The 17,861-nt window shown below is 38.4% G+C and overlaps 1 protein-coding gene across 3 annotated transcripts in view; it reads left to right on the top strand.

The window, feature by feature from the left end:
* tbc1d22a (TBC1 domain family, member 22a) overlaps positions 1 to 17,861 on the top strand; it is a 146,535-nt gene that overhangs the window by 103,049 nt on the left and 25,625 nt on the right. For all 3 annotated transcript variants that reach the window (XM_088348194.1, XM_088348195.1, XM_088348193.1), the window contains one exon: positions 16,476 to 16,571. In XM_088348194.1, coding sequence (XP_088204320.1) covers positions 16,476 to 16,571 — 96 coding nt within the window. The remainder of the gene's footprint in view (positions 1 to 16,475; positions 16,572 to 17,861) is intronic.

Genomic DNA, 17,861 nt, shown 5'->3' with positions numbered 1-17,861 from the left:
CTTAAACCAGCATGCCGGAAAGGAAAAACTCAACTTCAGCGTGAGGAAAAACTAAACCTTGAGAAGGGGCCCCACAAGTGGTAATCCCCCTTCCGGGATAACCAGGGTGGACTAGATTTAGCATTGGGTAACAGTGCACAAACATAGTAAACATCAATAAAAGAGAACACAAGAGGTAGCATGTTGAAATTTGTCCTGAAAGTGCATGACAGTAATGATGCCTCAAGACTGTAAAATAGTCAAAAAAGTCCATATCGGCAATGACACTGCTTCCCATCTCTGCCGGCTGATTGATGCAGGCCAGACGCTGGTTCGCTGAATTATTTCAAATCGTCCTTCTCCTTCGTATCACCACCAACCAGGCATTTGAAAAAAGGCAAGACAATACAAAATATGAGGTGGACATCAATCATAAGCTATTGAATAGAAGTGGGTCTTAAACCTAGATTTAAAAACTTCCACTGAAGTTGCAGATCTTATCTCCGGAGGCAGAGCATTACACAGCACTGGGGCCCGGATGGAGAACGCTCTTGAGCCTGCAGACTTCTTCTTGGGTCTTGGAGTCACATGTAGACCGGTATTTTCAGAGCGGAGGCTCCATGCAGGAACATAGGGCAAAACCAAATCTGAGAGATATAAGGGCGCAAGTCTATGCAAACATTTGGATGTTCGTAAGAGAACCTTAAAGTCACATCTTTAGTGGACTGGGAGCCAGTGCAAGTTGGCCAATACAGGAGTAATATGCTCAAACTTTTTTGTCTTAGTCAAGAATCTCTCTGCCGCATTCTGAACCAGCTGCAAACTTTTGATGCTAGACATCGGGAGACCTGAAAGCAATACATTACAGTAATCAAGCTGAGAAGTAAGAAATGCATGAATTAGAACCTCTGCATCTGATTGGGACAGCCTCGAACGAATCTTCACAAAATTACGGAGGTGGAAGAAGGTTATTCTAGTAATATTTTTCACGTGTAACTGAAACGACAGATTAGGATCAAATATAACACCTAGATTTTTGACCGAGTCACTTTGGGTGATATTACATTTGTCTAGATTCAGGGTACTGTTTGAAGACAACTCACAACAATGAGCTGGACCAACAATCAACATTTCCGATTTTACTGGGTCAAGGCGCAAAAAATTGAGTGACATCCATCTTTTAATCCAAGTAAGGCAGGCCTCCAGATTTCTACAACTTAATTGTCCAGTTGTCTCCAGTGGCTGATACAGTTGAATGTCATCTGCATAGCAATGGAAACTAATACTATACTTACGGATATTATCACCAAGCGGAAGCATATAAATACTAAAAAGAAAGGGCCAAGTACAGAGCCCTCTGGAACGCCAAAGGGGACATCCGCATGTTTAGAGGTCGGACTGCCGTAATTATCACATTGTGTCCTGTCTGAGAGGTAGGACCTAAACCATGAGAGTACAGTTCCTGAGATACCAATGCATTCCATACGAACAAGTAATATGTTGTGGTCCACAGTATCGAAAGCAGCATTGAGATCAAGCAGCAGTAACATTGACAAGGCACCGGAATCTATTGCTAAGAGGAGATAATTGGATACTTTAGCCAGGGGTGGTCTCTGTAGAGTGAGTTGCTCTAAATGTTGACTGGACAGTTTCAAAGAGATTATTTTCCAAAATAAAGTCATTTAGGTGCTGTGCAACGACCTTTTCAAGTAATTTTGCAAAAAATGGCAGTTTTGACACTGGCCTTATAATTACCTCGGCTTTCCGGGTCAAGGTTAAGTCGATTAAGCATGGGTTTTAATGACAGCAGACTTGAAGGCTACCGAAACAATACCAGAGGATTGCGATATATTAATAATATTTAAAACTGAAGGTCCTAAGATCCCAAACAGATCTTTCACCAGAAAAGCTGGAAACGGATCAAGCAGGCTGAATTTTTGACTGAATGTTAGAAAAGAAATAAAATGACGGTCGAGTGGCTGGCCCACGACAAGTTGTACTTGTAATTCACCCGCTTAATATTTGATTTTACAAGGCTGCTTGGATGGCGGCCCCATCACACACGTACGTACAGCACAAACACACAATTCACCTGTTTTTTTCCTAGGGCTACGTCACCTGTGGTCAAGAAACAGGGTTATTTCTGCTCATGAAACTTTCAGTCCTAGAGCAGCTCTAAAGCAGTGCTAGTCTGTTTAAATCTTATCCCTCTGTGTTACAATTTCTGCATGGGCCAGCAGGCTTTGATTGTTAGCATTAGCATCTTTGATTGAACATAATTTACCATTTTTAAGGAGGGATACATTGATGGAAAGAATAATAAAAATAATTAAAATACATCCTGTTCAAAGGAATTCTTGAATACAAGATACAATTTATGCATTTGCCAGCGACCTTAAATTGTTAGCATTAACACCTTTGCTTGAATGACCAGTTGTAATTTTGATGGATGGCTAAAATGATAATGAAGAAATTTAAATTTTGTTTAAAGGTATGATTCAACACAAGTTAAAAACTTTTATTTTGTCAGTGAGCTTTGATTATTACCATTAGCATTTTTGCAAAAGTTGCAATTGTTATTGATAAAGTACTGTAAATATATAAATACTGTAACCCTGTGTATGCGAAAATCCACGAAGTGACCCTTCAATTTTTACCATGCCAGCTCCTGCTCCGAACAATAGTCAATTGGGGATAATGGAACGCAGCTAAATCTGTGCAGTTCACTTTAGGCGATCCACAATGGCAAGCTTTAGTGGCTTTAACCCCCAGTTCAATGGGTATAATGGATTGCAGCCAAGACCATGCATTTCATTTTAGACTGGCGTTGTGATGGTATGTTGCACTGCTGAATTTCATTACATTTCATTTGAGCCTATACCAAGGTTCTCTGCCTGTTAAGTATATTACAGCTGATACAGACATAAACACCGTGGTGCCGTGTGTAGTGCTGCGGTTAGTGCGGTAGTGTTGGGTAGTTGCGGCTGCAGGGGGACATTTTATTTTCCTGCGTTGCATGCTATTTGGATATTGTTACCAAAGAAGACCATAGGTTTTTTGTGGGTCGGGAGATGTGGTTGCATTCAATGTTTTGCGATTGTGGTCTGTAGGGCTGCAACTAATGACTTTTTCAACAGTTGACTAGTCAATTGAATGTTAAACCAATTTTTCAAAACATCAAATACTTTTTTCTCCTGACGAAAGTACATTGTGCCTGTCTTTGCTTGGCACAGTATAGGGTTGGAGATAATGGTTTGCATGCGCAAGAGTGCAGTTTTTTATACGTTGAAATACATTAATGGTAAATAAATAGCTGCCAGGCCAGACAAAAGAGTGCAAACCTGGTCCCCTCTTACAGCAAAATACAATAACTCATCGTAAACAAGTGCAGTCCTTATTTTGGTGAACACAATGGCAAAAATGCTGCCAAAAATACACAAAAGTACAGCCCTGAGAGGCAGCAATATGCGATTATGGAATATTTTTCAACCTGTGATGCATTAAGGCCGCGGATTACAAAGTGTGAAGTAGCCGAGGGACCAGGTTAAAATGATAATAAAAATAATTAAAATAAAACCGGTCCAAAGGTATTCTTATATATAAGTATTTTTTGCATGTGACAGGAAGCTTTGATTTTTAGGATTAGCACTTTTGCTTGAATAATAGTTGAAATGTTTAAATAGATAAATAAGTAAAATTATTAGAAAATAGAGTTCAAAATTAAACATGTTCAAAGGTATTCTTGGAATAAAATGTATTTTTGCATGTGAAGACAATTTGTTATTGTTAGCATTAGCACCTCAGTTTAAAGACTTTTTAATTTTTGCATGTGCCAGAGAGCTTTGATGTTAGGTTTGGCCCCAATTATAACTTGAAAAAGCGCTTTAACCAGACTGACTCTAGAAGGTTAAAAAAATGTTTTAAAGGCAAGCGTTATTGGTTTTATGCAAGGACAACCAAAATCCAAAGCAAGGCTTTTGGACAAAAACACATTTTTTTTGGGTCAACTGAAGTGCCCCTGATAAATAGGAAGCCCTTGCCCTTTGCCTCTGAGCGTCTGCACATGCTCCAAGGGAGGCTTTAACCTGAGTGTTGTAATGTCGCCTATGTGATCTTCTCTCTGCGGTGTAGCCATCTGTTCATTTAGCTCACTGCAACACAAGCCAGACTTTTGCTTTTTTTTACCAAGTTCCCTCACATTTTCCTATGTTTTCTCCTATCATCTTCATGTCATCTTCCCATTTGGCTGACATCTATTTATTTATTTTTGCTTTGCATTAAGGAAAAGGGATGGAACGTCCATGAAATAAACACACAGGAAATATGTAGTGAGAAAAACACACAACCGTACATTCACTTTTCTACCCAGCAGGGGGGCCGGGTGAGCAAGCAGACAGACAGGGACCAAATTATCCCTGTTGCGTAGAGCATGAAATTAGCAAGAAACACGGTGTGGCAGCATTAGCATGGCTGTTAAAGAGATACTGTGGCACTTTCAGCCTCTGAATCATGCGTCCTCTCCATGCATGTGATTTTTCAGGCAAAGATATATTCCTTGTACATGCTTGGGAAAATATGTTAACAGTGACAATTATTGTGTCCACTGTGTTAGTTTTTTTGCCATATATGATTGGAATAACAAAAATACAGTAGACCTACAGGATACAGCAACCTTGCCTGGCATTGTTTACCTTTTATGGCAGGGATGTCAAAGTGGGTTTGTCTCTCGGGCCGGATCCAGACTTTCTGTTCAGAGGCGGGACGGATCAGTACAATGATGTAAACTGCAAGTTTTTAGATTGTTTTTTCAGAATCATGCTTTATTATTCAGCCTACACAATAGATTGTTTTTTCAGAATCATGCTTTATTATTCAGCCTACACAATTGGTGCGGGTGGTTAGCACTGCATGGGGCAACTTGGGCCGCCCCCTCTCTAACTTGGAATCCATATAGGTGGGCAAAGTGAAGAATAGAGTAAATACCATGGCTACTGATCCCTGCCAGCCGGGCCACGGACTGTTTGTACCGCTTCCACCACAAACAGACTGAGCAACAATTTTTTCCCAGAGCTGTCAAGCCATCAACCCCTCCATATCATATATTTTAAGACAAATTTGGGTTATACTGTATATATTTGTACTGAATATTTGTGTAGCCCGCACACGAGTGCAACGCGCACCCCTAGTTTTTAAATAAAAATGCACATTTTATTTTGTCTTATTGGTTTAATTTAAGCATTATAAGTCAAAGTTAAGGCAAGGTGGCCTGGCGTTGGAGCGAGTGTGAACTTTGTGCCAGGGTTTGCCCCAAAGGCATTGTTATGATGTGTGACGTTAAGTCGCACATGCGGAACTTCAATATATATCGCTAGAGCATACACTATGGTTCTCTGCCTTATTACTTTTATTATTATTATTATTATTATTATTATTACAGCTCATACATACATAAACAACGGCTCGCGGCGTGTAGCGGCGAAGGAGCAGTGGTGAGTAGCCAGTAGCGGCTGAACTGGGACAGTTTTCTCTCCTACGTTGCCAACCGCGGCTGCCCTTCTTAGTTATTTGGATATTGTTAGAAATAGACCGCAAGTGTTTGATGGGTTAGGATATGTGGTGGCATTTCATGTTTTGCAACTGTGTTCAGTAGGACTGCAACTAACTATTTTAACAGTTGGCTGGTCAATTGACTATTGAACCAATTTGTGGGATAATCGGATAATTATTTTTTCTTGAATTTAGCATGAAGTTGATTTAATTGTGGCAAATGATTGTAAACACAAGAAAATTGGGTACAATGCAAAATACATCTTTTATTGAACATATTGCGGATTCGTACGAAAACCAAATAAAAATGCTTTATCCAACACCAATTAGGTAGCATTTTGCAAGGCACTGTTTTGGCTAAAACCGACCAACATAATTATTTTATCAGTTTATCACTTTCAGTTTTAGCTAATTAAAGCATATCGAAATTAAACTGCCAAAGCAAAAGCTCAAGACATGCATGAAGAATTAGAATGACGTTGTTTCGAATATGTCGGCAGAAATCCACCAGTAATATCTGCGCGTCACTCAACTATCAGAGTATCTGAGATTTGACGCCCTTGCCGCGTAATCATTGCATCAGCGCCGGATCGTCTTACATCACTTCGGCGGCGCCGTCCCCTCCATATCTGGGGGTTCACAGGAATATCAATGAAGCTCCGAGTCACGCCGGCTTTCAGGTTTTCTGAATGCCTATGTGAGCCGACACAGCAGTTTGACGCCTGCATCTTTCTGTTTCCATCACCTCCCTCCGATTGCATTTGATCGTCCGGTTGAGCCAATATGGCTGCCGCTGAATGATGGCGGAGGAGGTGAGGCGGGGGTTTCACTGAGTCACCTTGACTAGCAAGATAAACTTTATTTTGTAGTTTATAATGGCAAGAACGTCATTGAAATGAAGAAGCGGCGGCGCGATAGGACAGCAGGGAGGGGATCGTGTGTCAGCCGGAGAAATTGATGTGAAATGAGACAAAGAGTGATGGATGATACAAATGCGGCTAACATTTATTACTGTCAACATTAATCTGTTGGGATGTTCGGACCTGATGTTTTGCCTTTGGATGTATTTTGTACGATACTTTCTGGCAAGAGTTATTGGAATGAAGCCCAGTTCATTTTATTAAAATACTCACACCATTTGTCTTTCTCTAAATATGACCAACCCACCATGATTTAGAATTGAAAATGAGCATATTCTGATTTGAGTGACAACACAAACTATGAACTCGATACCAACATTTGTATGTTGTAACAGTTTATTTTGGTCCTGGAAAAACCTGACCATTTTATTTTGGTATTGTGTGCATAGTATACAAAGTCAATAAATGATTTTGATCATAACCCTAGTATTCAAAACATTGTGTAAAGATGAGATAAAAACTGATGTCTTTTCCTGTGTCATTTACATCATTAATGGTCTAGTGAAGAGGTGTTCATTACGTCAATTGTAATCTACAAGTCGATCGCAGAGGCAGTACTGGGTGATTTTATCATAGAGATTGATTGCTTCAAATCCTGTAAATCAGCAGTACAGGAGTAAAATGTTACTTATTTTTGTCGCTTATGCTGTTGAGACTTTTTAACAATTTGACTATTGTATTTTATTTTTTATTAAATGTACATGATTAATTTAGGCGTGTATTGAGAAATATAGTCAGTATTCAGTTACACAAATTAAGAACTTTTAATTCCCCTAAATCTCTATTTTTTTTTTTTAGCTTTTGGTTTAATGAATGTACAAATAATCTTCAAAACATTAGAAAATAATTACATGTTTTTCAGTTTTTAAGCAAGTTTGATCACTTTGACTTGCTGACTTTGTATGTTTCTTCCATGCTGAGCATCCTCATCTAGTGCCAGGGTCAGCAACCCCGGCTCAAGAAGCCGTATGCGAATATTTAGTGCTGCAAAGCGGCTCCCCGGTACTTTTCCCAAAGATTTTTACAAATTGAAAAAAATTGAGGAGGGAAATATATTTTTCTTTTGATTTGGTTCCTGTAGGACAAACTTGACGGGAACAAACGTTTTCCATTGTGTTAAAATGTGTAGAATTAATATTACGTTTCGATTCTTGGTGTAACAATGAGGTAACAATAATTATGAGACAAGAGAAAAATTATCTGCTTGTTAGAGGCAAGCATAGTGCATGCTCTGCCCCTTTAAAAGCAGCAACGTTACAATTTAACGTTGCTTTTTTCTTTCTTTAAATGTATGTTTTATTGTAATCTTTTTGTTGCCCAGATAAGGGGGACGCTCAACGTTCATTCTTTATTGCATTGCTTTAATTTTATAAAATAAACGAAATATACTGTAATTCATTTATATTGTAAAGATGTTAAACTTGAGTATGTATCCTACAATAGGGTAGTCCTGTGGTGCATTGATATTCACAGGATACGCTGCATTAAACCTGCTGTATTTTCCGGACTTTAAGGCTCTCCATAAGTCCAACCAGCTAAAAAAAATACATTATTTAGAACTAAAAACATGTACAGTGCATCCGTAAGGTATTCACAGCGCTTCACTTTTTCCACATCTTGTTATGTTACAGCCTCATTCCAAATTGTATTAATTTAATCTCTTATCTCAAAATTCTACACAAAATACTCCATTATGACAATGTGAAAAAGTTTTTTTTTTTTACTTTTTTTGAATTCATTAAAAATAGAAAACTAAGAAATCCCATTTACATGAGATGTTCGATCGGATTCAAGTCTGGACTCTGGCTGGGCCACTCCAGGACATTCACAGAGTGGTTCTGAAGCCAATCTTTTGAGATCTTGGCTGTGTGCTTTGGGTCGTTGTCCTGCTGAAAAATGAACCTTCGCCCCAGCCTGAGGTCAAGAGCGCTCTGGAGCAGGTTTTCATCCAGGATATCTCTATATATTGCTGCATTCATTTTTCCTTCTATCCTGACTATTCTGCCAGTTCCTGCTGCTGAAAAACATCCCCACAGCTTGATGATGCGACCACCATGCTTCACTGTAGGGATGGTATTGGCCTGGTGATGAGCGGTGCCTGGTTTCCTCCAAACATAGCGCCTGGCATTTACAACAAAGAGTTCAATCTTTGTCTCATCAGACCAGAGAATTTTGTTTCTCATGGACTGAGAGTCATTCAGGTGCTTTTTGGCAAATTCCAGACGGGCTTCCAGGTTCTTATACTAAGGAGTGGCTTTCGTCTGGCCACTCTACCATGCAGGACTGATTGGTGGATTGCTGCAGAGATGGTTGTCCTTCTGGAAGGCTCTCCTCTCTCCACAGAGGAACGCTTGAGCTCTGACAGAGTGACCATCGGGTTCTTGGTCACCTCCCTGACTGAGGCCCTTCTTCCCCAATCGCTCAGTTTAGAAGATCGGCCAGCTCTAGGAAGAGTCCTGGTGGTTCCAAATGTCTTCCATTTACGAATAATGGAGGCCACTGTGCTGATTGGGACCTTCAAAGCAGCAGAATTTTTTCTGTATCCTTCCCCAGATTTGTGCCTCAAGACAATCCTGTCTCGCAGGTCTACAGATAGTTCTTTTGACTTCATGCTTGGTGTTTGTGCTCTGACATGCACACTCAACTGTGGGACCTTATATAGACAGGTGTGTGCCTTTCCAAATCATGTCCAATCAACTGAATTTACTGCAGGTGTACTCCAATTAAGCTGTAGAAAGATCTCAAGGATGATCAGTGGAAAAAAGATGCACCTGAGCTCAATTTTGAGCTTCATGGCAAAGGCTGTGAATACTTATGTAAATGTGATTTCTTAGTTTTCTATTTTTAATAAATTAAAAAAAGTAAAAAAAAAAAACTTTTTCACATTGTCATAATGGAGTATTTTGTGCAGAATTTTGAGATAAGAGATTAAATTAATACAATTTGGAATGAGGCTGTAACATAACGAAATATGGAAAAAGTGAAGCGCTGTGAATACTTTCCGGATGCACTGTATAAGTCGTACTCTGAGTTAAGCCACATTTTGGGGGAAAATTATTTATTAAATCCAACACCAAAACCATACATCCTAAAAAAACATTTCCTGTGGTGTATCTTGGGCAAGTACAGCCTGGTGGCGCCCCTCCCTCTCCAATTTAAAATTGAAAAAAAGAAAAAGAGAACATGGTCAGTAACAACGTGAAATGTTAGTTATTCATAAGACTCTAGCATAAAGAACATGTTTACTAGACTGCTGGTAGGTCGCGGTGTTGACTATACGCCGGCTTCCTCTTTCCACTTTTACAACCCGGTCAAGGTGGAATTCATTAGCACAGGCCTAGAGTACCCTCTTGCGGTTTAGTGTGAAAATAAAATGTGAAGTGGTATACAGTACCGGTAATAAAAAATGAAAACTCAATGATATATTATTTTTTAGCAATTTCACATATACGTCTCATTAGAGCATAAGACGCACCCCTTGCCAAACTATGAAAAAAAACTGACTTATTCTCTGCAAATTATCGTAATCATATTGAGTAGGCTAATATAGTAAATATAGATACACACAGCACGTGTTGCATGTATTAAAAGGATTATACAAAGCTTTGAATTTTTGGTGGTTTTCGGGAAAAAAAATTGTCCAATACGGCTCTTTTATCATATTGGGTTGCCGACCCTTGATCTAGCGGTTAGGATTCTGTGCTTTCACCACTGCCATCCAGGTTCGATTCCCGTTGCATCTAATAGTGTGCAAATGTGGTCAGCGACATTTTTCGACGGATCAATCATTGTTCAGATATGGTATTTTACTACCAGTAATACCCTGAATATCAAGCACACCTAAAGTTTGAGTTGTTTTGTTGGGGGCAAAATGTGCGTTATGGACAGCATAAGCAAAAATGAGGCAACTTTTATTTATATCTGTGTAGCCCGGTACCAAATGATCCATGGCCCGGGGGTTGCTAGCCACTTTAGTAGAGGAACACAATATACAGATCTTAAAGGTTAGATTTTAGGTGGAGAATCCTTAATCTGGGTCGCTTAACTGTCATTTGTGTTATGTATTTGTTCTGTTAAGTGCTTACATGAATTTGGTATTTAAGAAGTGGAGCCCCCACAGGCATAATTTATTTTTTACAACACACCTTTTATAGACTTGTAAATTTCTGGCGATAAAATGTGGCCACAAGCCAAAGTGTTTCGTAAAATCAGGACGTTTATTTAACTTTAAAGTTCATATCCGTTACTAATTATGAAAATGTGTTGTTTTTGTGATGCTGATTAAAGTATTGTATTGTGTTTGTTTAAATATACTTTGCAATAGCAGCTTGAAAAAATGAACCCCTTTGAATACATTTTTATGATAAAATGGGCAACAGGATTATTTAAAAAAATATCAATGTTTATGCTATTTTCTTATTTTACTACACTCGAATTTATTTAAAAAAAAAATAAAGAGACAGTGTGTAGTATTTAGTCCTTCCTTGTGGTGCTGAAATGGTTTATTCAATAAAAACCATCAGTTTTAATAATAAGCAAAAATACATGAACTATGATAAAAATGTCAATTTATATAAATATTCATAAGTAGATAAAATTTATTTTACATAGCATAATACATACCTAGTAGTGGCAGCCATGTTTGTTTAGCATCTTGCTCCTACACTGTGCTCACTTTGCACAGGTTTTCCATCCATTATCTGCACCTCAGTAGGGTCGTGCGGGTGCAGTATCATTTAACTGTGCTTACCCAATTTTTTCCAATGTATTTTCCGGTTTATAAGGTCGCACGCGATTATAAAGTGCACCCTCAAATTTTAGGCTAATTTTGTGTTTTTAGGTGCGGCTTATGGTCCAAGGTAACAAGGGGTTGTTGCGCAGCCAAAGTTTTGCACATTGTGAAAGTTCTGCACCAGTGGGTCGGGCTTCTTTACAAATTCCCCACCTCGAATAATTTTAGAAAAGTCAAACACAAAAACAAACATTTCCACCATGTTTTGGAGAAATAGAAATCTTGTAATTTTACAACACGAGTCTTACATTGTTAATCATCTGTACAGTAAACAAAACAGTGCACTTTTTACCACTGCAAAGCTGATGTGTCTGAGGCAAGTACAGCCTGGCGACGCCCATCTCTTTCCAGGATGGCTTTTAGGTAGGGGTTTTGGTCCCCCTCATAAAACAGATAGTACTGGTTTTCAAGATTACCACTAGCAGGAAAAGCCTCCTGATCTAACTTGGATACAGCACTTTTGTCATTTGGTCCCAGTTGTTTTTCGGTGTAACGCGTCAACTGACTCTTCACAGATGAGCCGGACCACGGCAGTGACAGGTGGTGGCTTGTGATACTAAATTGTAAATTACTGGGGGAATTTATTTTGCTGAAATTCTAAGTATCACACCGTACAATACTTGGGGCTTTCATATTTTTGTTGAAAAACAAACTTTGTGGCGATGTTACGTCAGGGCTTTCAAACTAATTTTCACTGAGGGCCACAGCAGTGTAAATGTTGCCCTCGAAGGGCCACATATAACTTAAAAATGTAACTAAATGTAATTAAATGGTATGTAAAAGAAAGGTAACTCTTCCTTAATGTAAAATAACCCTTAATGTATTACTTTCAATCATAAAATTACAGTTGCATTTTATTGTTTTCTATTACCGTTTCAACAGAAGAAATGATGGACTGTCATCACTTCTCAATGAATACTTCAAAAAAGCACCAACACTTAGCATTAACAAAAAAAATATCAGGTTTTGTGAGCTTGTTTGCCACTGTTTTAGATGACCTACAATGTGTAATTATTACAAACCCATGTTTGCGTAATGCTTGAAATTCCAATAAAACTATAAATATATAATGTGATTTGCAGCTGCGATTGGCTGGCAACCATTTCAGGGTGTCCCCTGCCCACTGCCCGGAGATGGCTGTGATGGGCTCCAGCCCCGCCCCGACCCTAACAAGGATAAGCGGTGCAGATAATGAGATGAGATTTTTTTTATTTTTTTTTATTTTTTGAAGGGGCGTCGCTACTTCGCAGATTTTCACTTTTTGCGGGTGGTTTTGTTCCCCATTAACTGGGTCTAAAAAAATAATAATTTAAAAAAAAACATTTTTTTTTTTTTTTTTTTTTTTTTTTTTTGAAGGTGCGCCGCTACTTCGCGGATTTTCACCTATCGTGGGTGGTTTTGGTCCCCATTAACCGCGATAACCGAGGTCTTACTGTATCACTGTAAGACTCTGCGGTCTGTGCAGCCTTTGAGACTCCTTGTGATTAAGGGCTATACAAATAAACATCAGCTGACTTGACCTGAAAACATGTAGCTACAGAACTTTTAGGATTTGGGGGATCCCTTTACCCCTAGCGTTCTAGGGGCACTATTTCCTTGGGAAAGTACAGCCTGGTGGCGCCCAGCCCTCTCCAGTTTTTCACCTGGTAAACACATAGCTGCTGATATGATATGTAATACACAAAATTTAATTACAATTAAAAAATCTTTTTTATTATTTTTGGGTTAATTTTTCAATTTCACTCATTGGCATTCATGTAGAAACACATTTTTGTAGTTGTGCTATGCCATCACTTTGCAGGTATTGTAGTTCAAAAGGCATTGTGGGAAATGTAGCACTCTTTTGACCTATTTTGTTTTTAGATGCTCTGGCATTTTAAGCTTTTGCGGGCCACACAAAATGATTTGACGAGCTACGACTTTGACACGTTTGTTACGTCCTTTGTTTTTGTGACATAATATGTTTGGTTGTTAGGCTGGTCTCGAGCTGGCTAGATATAGAGATTATATCAATGTGGTAACTGACCACAACTAAATTTAACCTTCTTTCATGCAACTGACTTGAGGCTAAATCACATACATATCCAGGCTTTAATCCCTTATCTTTGTTCAGTGCAATATCCCCAACGTATGTGGTGCCTCCTTCAAATCACTGAAACACAGTGCGCGTCAACCGACCTTAATCTTTTAGAACTTCGAAAAGACACTTTTCGATTAGCAACAGAAGGCCGAGCAATTTGTACATTGCCAAATTCTGACCAAGCAAACATTCCACAAAGCTTTTAAGACATCTTTGCGGGAAGCAAGATAAGAGCACATTTCAGTTTTATAACCCGATAAAGTTTACCGGTGCCTTGGACCCTGTATTCAAAACCCACACTCGGGAGAAGAAAAAGGAAATTAAAACGACAAATCTTTAGCCACTGATAAAACAAGGCGCTGCCAAGGCGTCACTTATACACTCCCTTGCCTGTATTTGTGTTTGTTTGTTCCTGTTGTTTAGACACCAGGTGCCAGGTTAGACCAACACGTCGGCGTATACGAGTCACGTCACGCCACGCTTGGCTGCTCGCAAACATCCGCTCTGTCACTCTGTAGAGCAAATTCCAAGACAAAGGTTGTGCTTACTGCATACTAGTATACTTTTCCATGATATTCTAATATTTAGACATTGGGTATTTGAGTTTTTGCCAAAAATCTTCAATATTTAAAAAATCAAAGAGTTATACTCACAGGGTTCGTACCGATGCTAGAAGTCCTGGGAATTGCTTGAATTTCAATGTTGTGCTTTCAAGGCATGAAAAGTGCTTGAAATTTTGGGTTAAGTGTTTGTAAATGCCTAAATTATTTGCCATGTATTTCAACAAATTAGTAATGACACTAGTCAAGTCAAGTCATGATTATTTGTATACCCCTTAATCACAAGAAGTCTCAAAGGGCTGTACAGAGAATACAACGCAATTCATGTGTGACGGATTTGGCTTGCTGTTTTATATTTCTGATTGTTTATATAAAGCTGATTTATTATATATTAATTTTGAAATTATTTACAGTTACAGTGATACATGTTACTTATGAATGCCTCTTCATACAAAAGTTTCAGGTTACGAAGTACCTAAACAGGAAAATATTGCTTCTAATTACAATGGCTTTTTCAGGAGCACTGCTCTTGGTTGGCTTTGCTTTACCGTTGCACTTCTTCTTCCCTCGTGATACACAGCAGCATTACTTTGAATGGCAGTGTCAACGGCCCGATGCTACACCTAGACAGGGCACTATGAAATGTGTCTTAGCGCAAGGATTACAGATCAATTTAGACATATTTTATGGGGCCATGCAAAAAATTAAGGTAGCGTCTTCCAGAATAAAAAGAGTAATAGGGAGACCTTCCTGCACCTGTAAATGTAAGTTTCACATTATTATCATTTTTACCCACCACTTATAAGGGGAGAACTTTGTCTCATAAGCAAATATTTTAGCCATTTGCTCTAGATCCAAAAATCATATGTCTTGCAAATGCACACGCATGATTAAAAATAGCATACCTAGTATAAATCACAGAAATATTTGTGACTGCAAAATACAGAATTCACAACTGATTGATTATCTTAATTGTACTGGAGAAATTGTTTTGAATGTTCTTAAAAGTGTTTTAATTTGGCCGTTAAAAAGTTGTGTGGAACCTGAAGCACTGTGCAATAAAAAAATAGCACACCGCAAAAATGTTTCATAGTATTCTAATATTTAAAAATGGGGTCTTTGGAGTTTTTACCAAAATCAGCTATATTAAAAGATTTCAAATACTTATATTCGGTTGATTTGTAACTAAACCAGAATATTTTACATTTCTTGTAAATTTGAATACGGAAAACAAATGAGTTTATTACACTATTCCAATTTTCTGAGACAGTCCTGCTTGTGTACATATGTTTGAGTGTTTAGCATGTATTTTATATGTGTGTGTAAACATGGTTGGTTGGTCGGTTTGTTGGTTGGATCCCTTAACCACCACTAGGGTTGTAGGGGAACAATTTCTTGTGGTGTATCTTGGGCAAGTACAGCCTGGTGGTGGCCATCCCTCTCCAGGCCAACATATGTTTCCACCCGGTTTATAAACCTTAAGTCGCACCCCCCAGAATATTTTTTCGTGATAGAAGGCCAACCGGACTATGGGGTAGAGTTGCGCCCCCCAAAAAAAAATACTGCATTTGTGCATTCATTGATCATTGAAATTTAATGCAGCAGGAATTATACCCGGATCATGGTGGGGAGCTCACATAATCTTATTTACTAGACAATTAGAGATCAGAGGTAGGGCCCGCACTTATTAAAGGCCATCCCAGCCTTAGCTCGAGCCTGACCAATTAACTTGATTTCAAGGACTAAGCCCGACACAAACCCGATTTTTTTTTTTTTTTTTTTTTTTTTTGGGGGGGGGGACTCTGGAAGAGGAGGGTTGATTTTGGCTGAACCTGCTCTTGCGCTCTCCCTGCCGGGATCCAGTTCGATCCCTATTGTCAGCATTGTCATGCAATTTTTGTCAGTGACAACATGCTATCGTCTGATCAGTAATTACACAAATGAAATGATCTGCATTTATATAGCGCTTTTCAAGTCAATGAAGACTTCCCAAAGCGCTTTACAATGTGACTCAAATTTTAATTATTAAAGGCGCACTGGATTATAATATGCACGTTCAAATTTTGGGCCAATTTGACGTTTTAGGGTGCGCATTATAGTCGAGAAAATACGGTATTTATACTTGTGTGTATATATATATATATATATATATATATATATATATATATATATATATATATATACACATAAATATATTTTAACCTGAAGGAGGTTGATTTGCAAGCCAGAATTACAAGTGCCACTATTTACACTTTCCAAATTGTGCACCATCTTTAAAGACATACAAATGTCTTAGATTCAATGACCTGAGTAATTATCATGCAATGAGACTTTTAGAGAAAAGTGAGAGAGAGTGCAAATAACATTTTATTCTTTTTGTGTCTGTTACTCATTTGTTACTACTGATACCCTAAAAAATAAATGGGTGATTAAACACAATAAGGGGTTGAAATAATAAGACATTGAAAGAACTGGAGAATTGTGTCACTTGCGCATATTTCTGGAATCTGGCAGGGATCTAAAAGACTGACAGAATTGACTTATTCTCTATTGTTAAATCAACACAACCTTTTTCCCCCCATTCTTGTTCCCTGTAGGCTGAACCCGAGGGTTTCTCCCATTTCCATCTATACGTCTGTGCAGCCTTCCTGGTCAGGTGGAGAAAAGAGATTTTAGAAGAGCGAGACTTTCAGGTAAGAAAAAAAAAATCCCATTTGGCTGCTCACACTCAATAGACTGAATGTGGTGGCGAGAAATACACCTGACTGTGATTGTGGAGTTGTTCATGGTTCGCGTCCCTCTCCATTACCTCCATGGTCATTAACTGTAAGGTTCAGAAGTCATGAGTGCATTAGCTAGTGGCGCTAGACAGCTGCCAGAAGGTGACTTTGCTGGCCTGCTCACCAGGAAACACGATTTTTAACTGCACCAGCGCAGTACGACAAATCGCATGCATGTGGAATGCCCCCAAAGTCAAATGTATGGTCATATTTTTGCCTGAAAATGAAAAACTCCAGTGAGACCTTTTTATATCCATTATTCATCAAGAAAAGTCAATCAGTAGCAATTAGCATACACCTGCTAAAACACTTTGGTTGGAAATAAACAAAAATGAGATGGATTTGACGTTTCTGTTGGGTCAAATTAATAATGCAAGGTCTTACGGGTGCTTGAAATCATTAAAAATGGTTGAATTCTAACCCTGGAGAACCCAAGAACCCTTTTATTCTTTGGAAACTTGGGTTAATGTGTTTTCAAGGATTATATAGGGCTTACATTTTGCGTGAAGTGCTTGTAAATGCTTGTTGCCACCTTTCACTAGACTCTTTGAAAAAATGAAAAAACTTCTCTCTGGTGGCTTCATTTTGCCATTGTTTTGCTTGGGCTGTGATTAACAGCAGCTGATTTAGTTTGCATGGCATCGTATGACAAATGTAATAATGCGAAGATATTGTAGTTTTTCCTTACTTGCATATTGGTTTAAGATCAGGGAATGGTGGGATTGTAAGGCATGCAGTTCTTTGACACCTTTTGTGATTAAGGGCTATACAAATAAATGTGACTTGACTTAATATAAACCCACCGTATATTTGTTTTTTCAAATCCTACAAAACTGAAAAAGTCATGTGTGAATGATACAGAATGTTTCACATATTTTTTGTTCAATATATGTTTTTGTTTTTTTATGTTAAGCATTGGCAATATTATAACAAAGTGATTGCCCAATTATCTATTCCAAATGAGTTATTCAGTCAAAACGTTAAAACATTCTTTAAATAAGTAAACCAAAGCTACCAAATACAGAATATTCAGTTTTTAGCAAATTACGAAATCCGCATTTTCTATGAAAATCTATGAAAATAAATAGAAATTAAAAATGGAGCAACATTAACTTTACTTCTCTAGCAGCTAGCTGATGCTCTTGGTTTAAATACAAAGACTTTGGGTTTTTACGCCATATTTGAAGAGTGGGATCCATAGGT

This window comes from Urocampus carinirostris, chromosome 11, assembly GCF_059441175.1.
Source record: "Urocampus carinirostris isolate Australia breed hairy pipefish chromosome 11, RoL_Ucar_1.0, whole genome shotgun sequence".
In the NCBI taxonomy this organism is placed as follows: Eukaryota; Metazoa; Chordata; class Actinopteri; order Syngnathiformes; family Syngnathidae; genus Urocampus; species Urocampus carinirostris.
The sequence above is the reverse complement of the archived record's forward strand: the minus strand, read 5'-3'. Positions and strand labels throughout refer to the sequence as shown.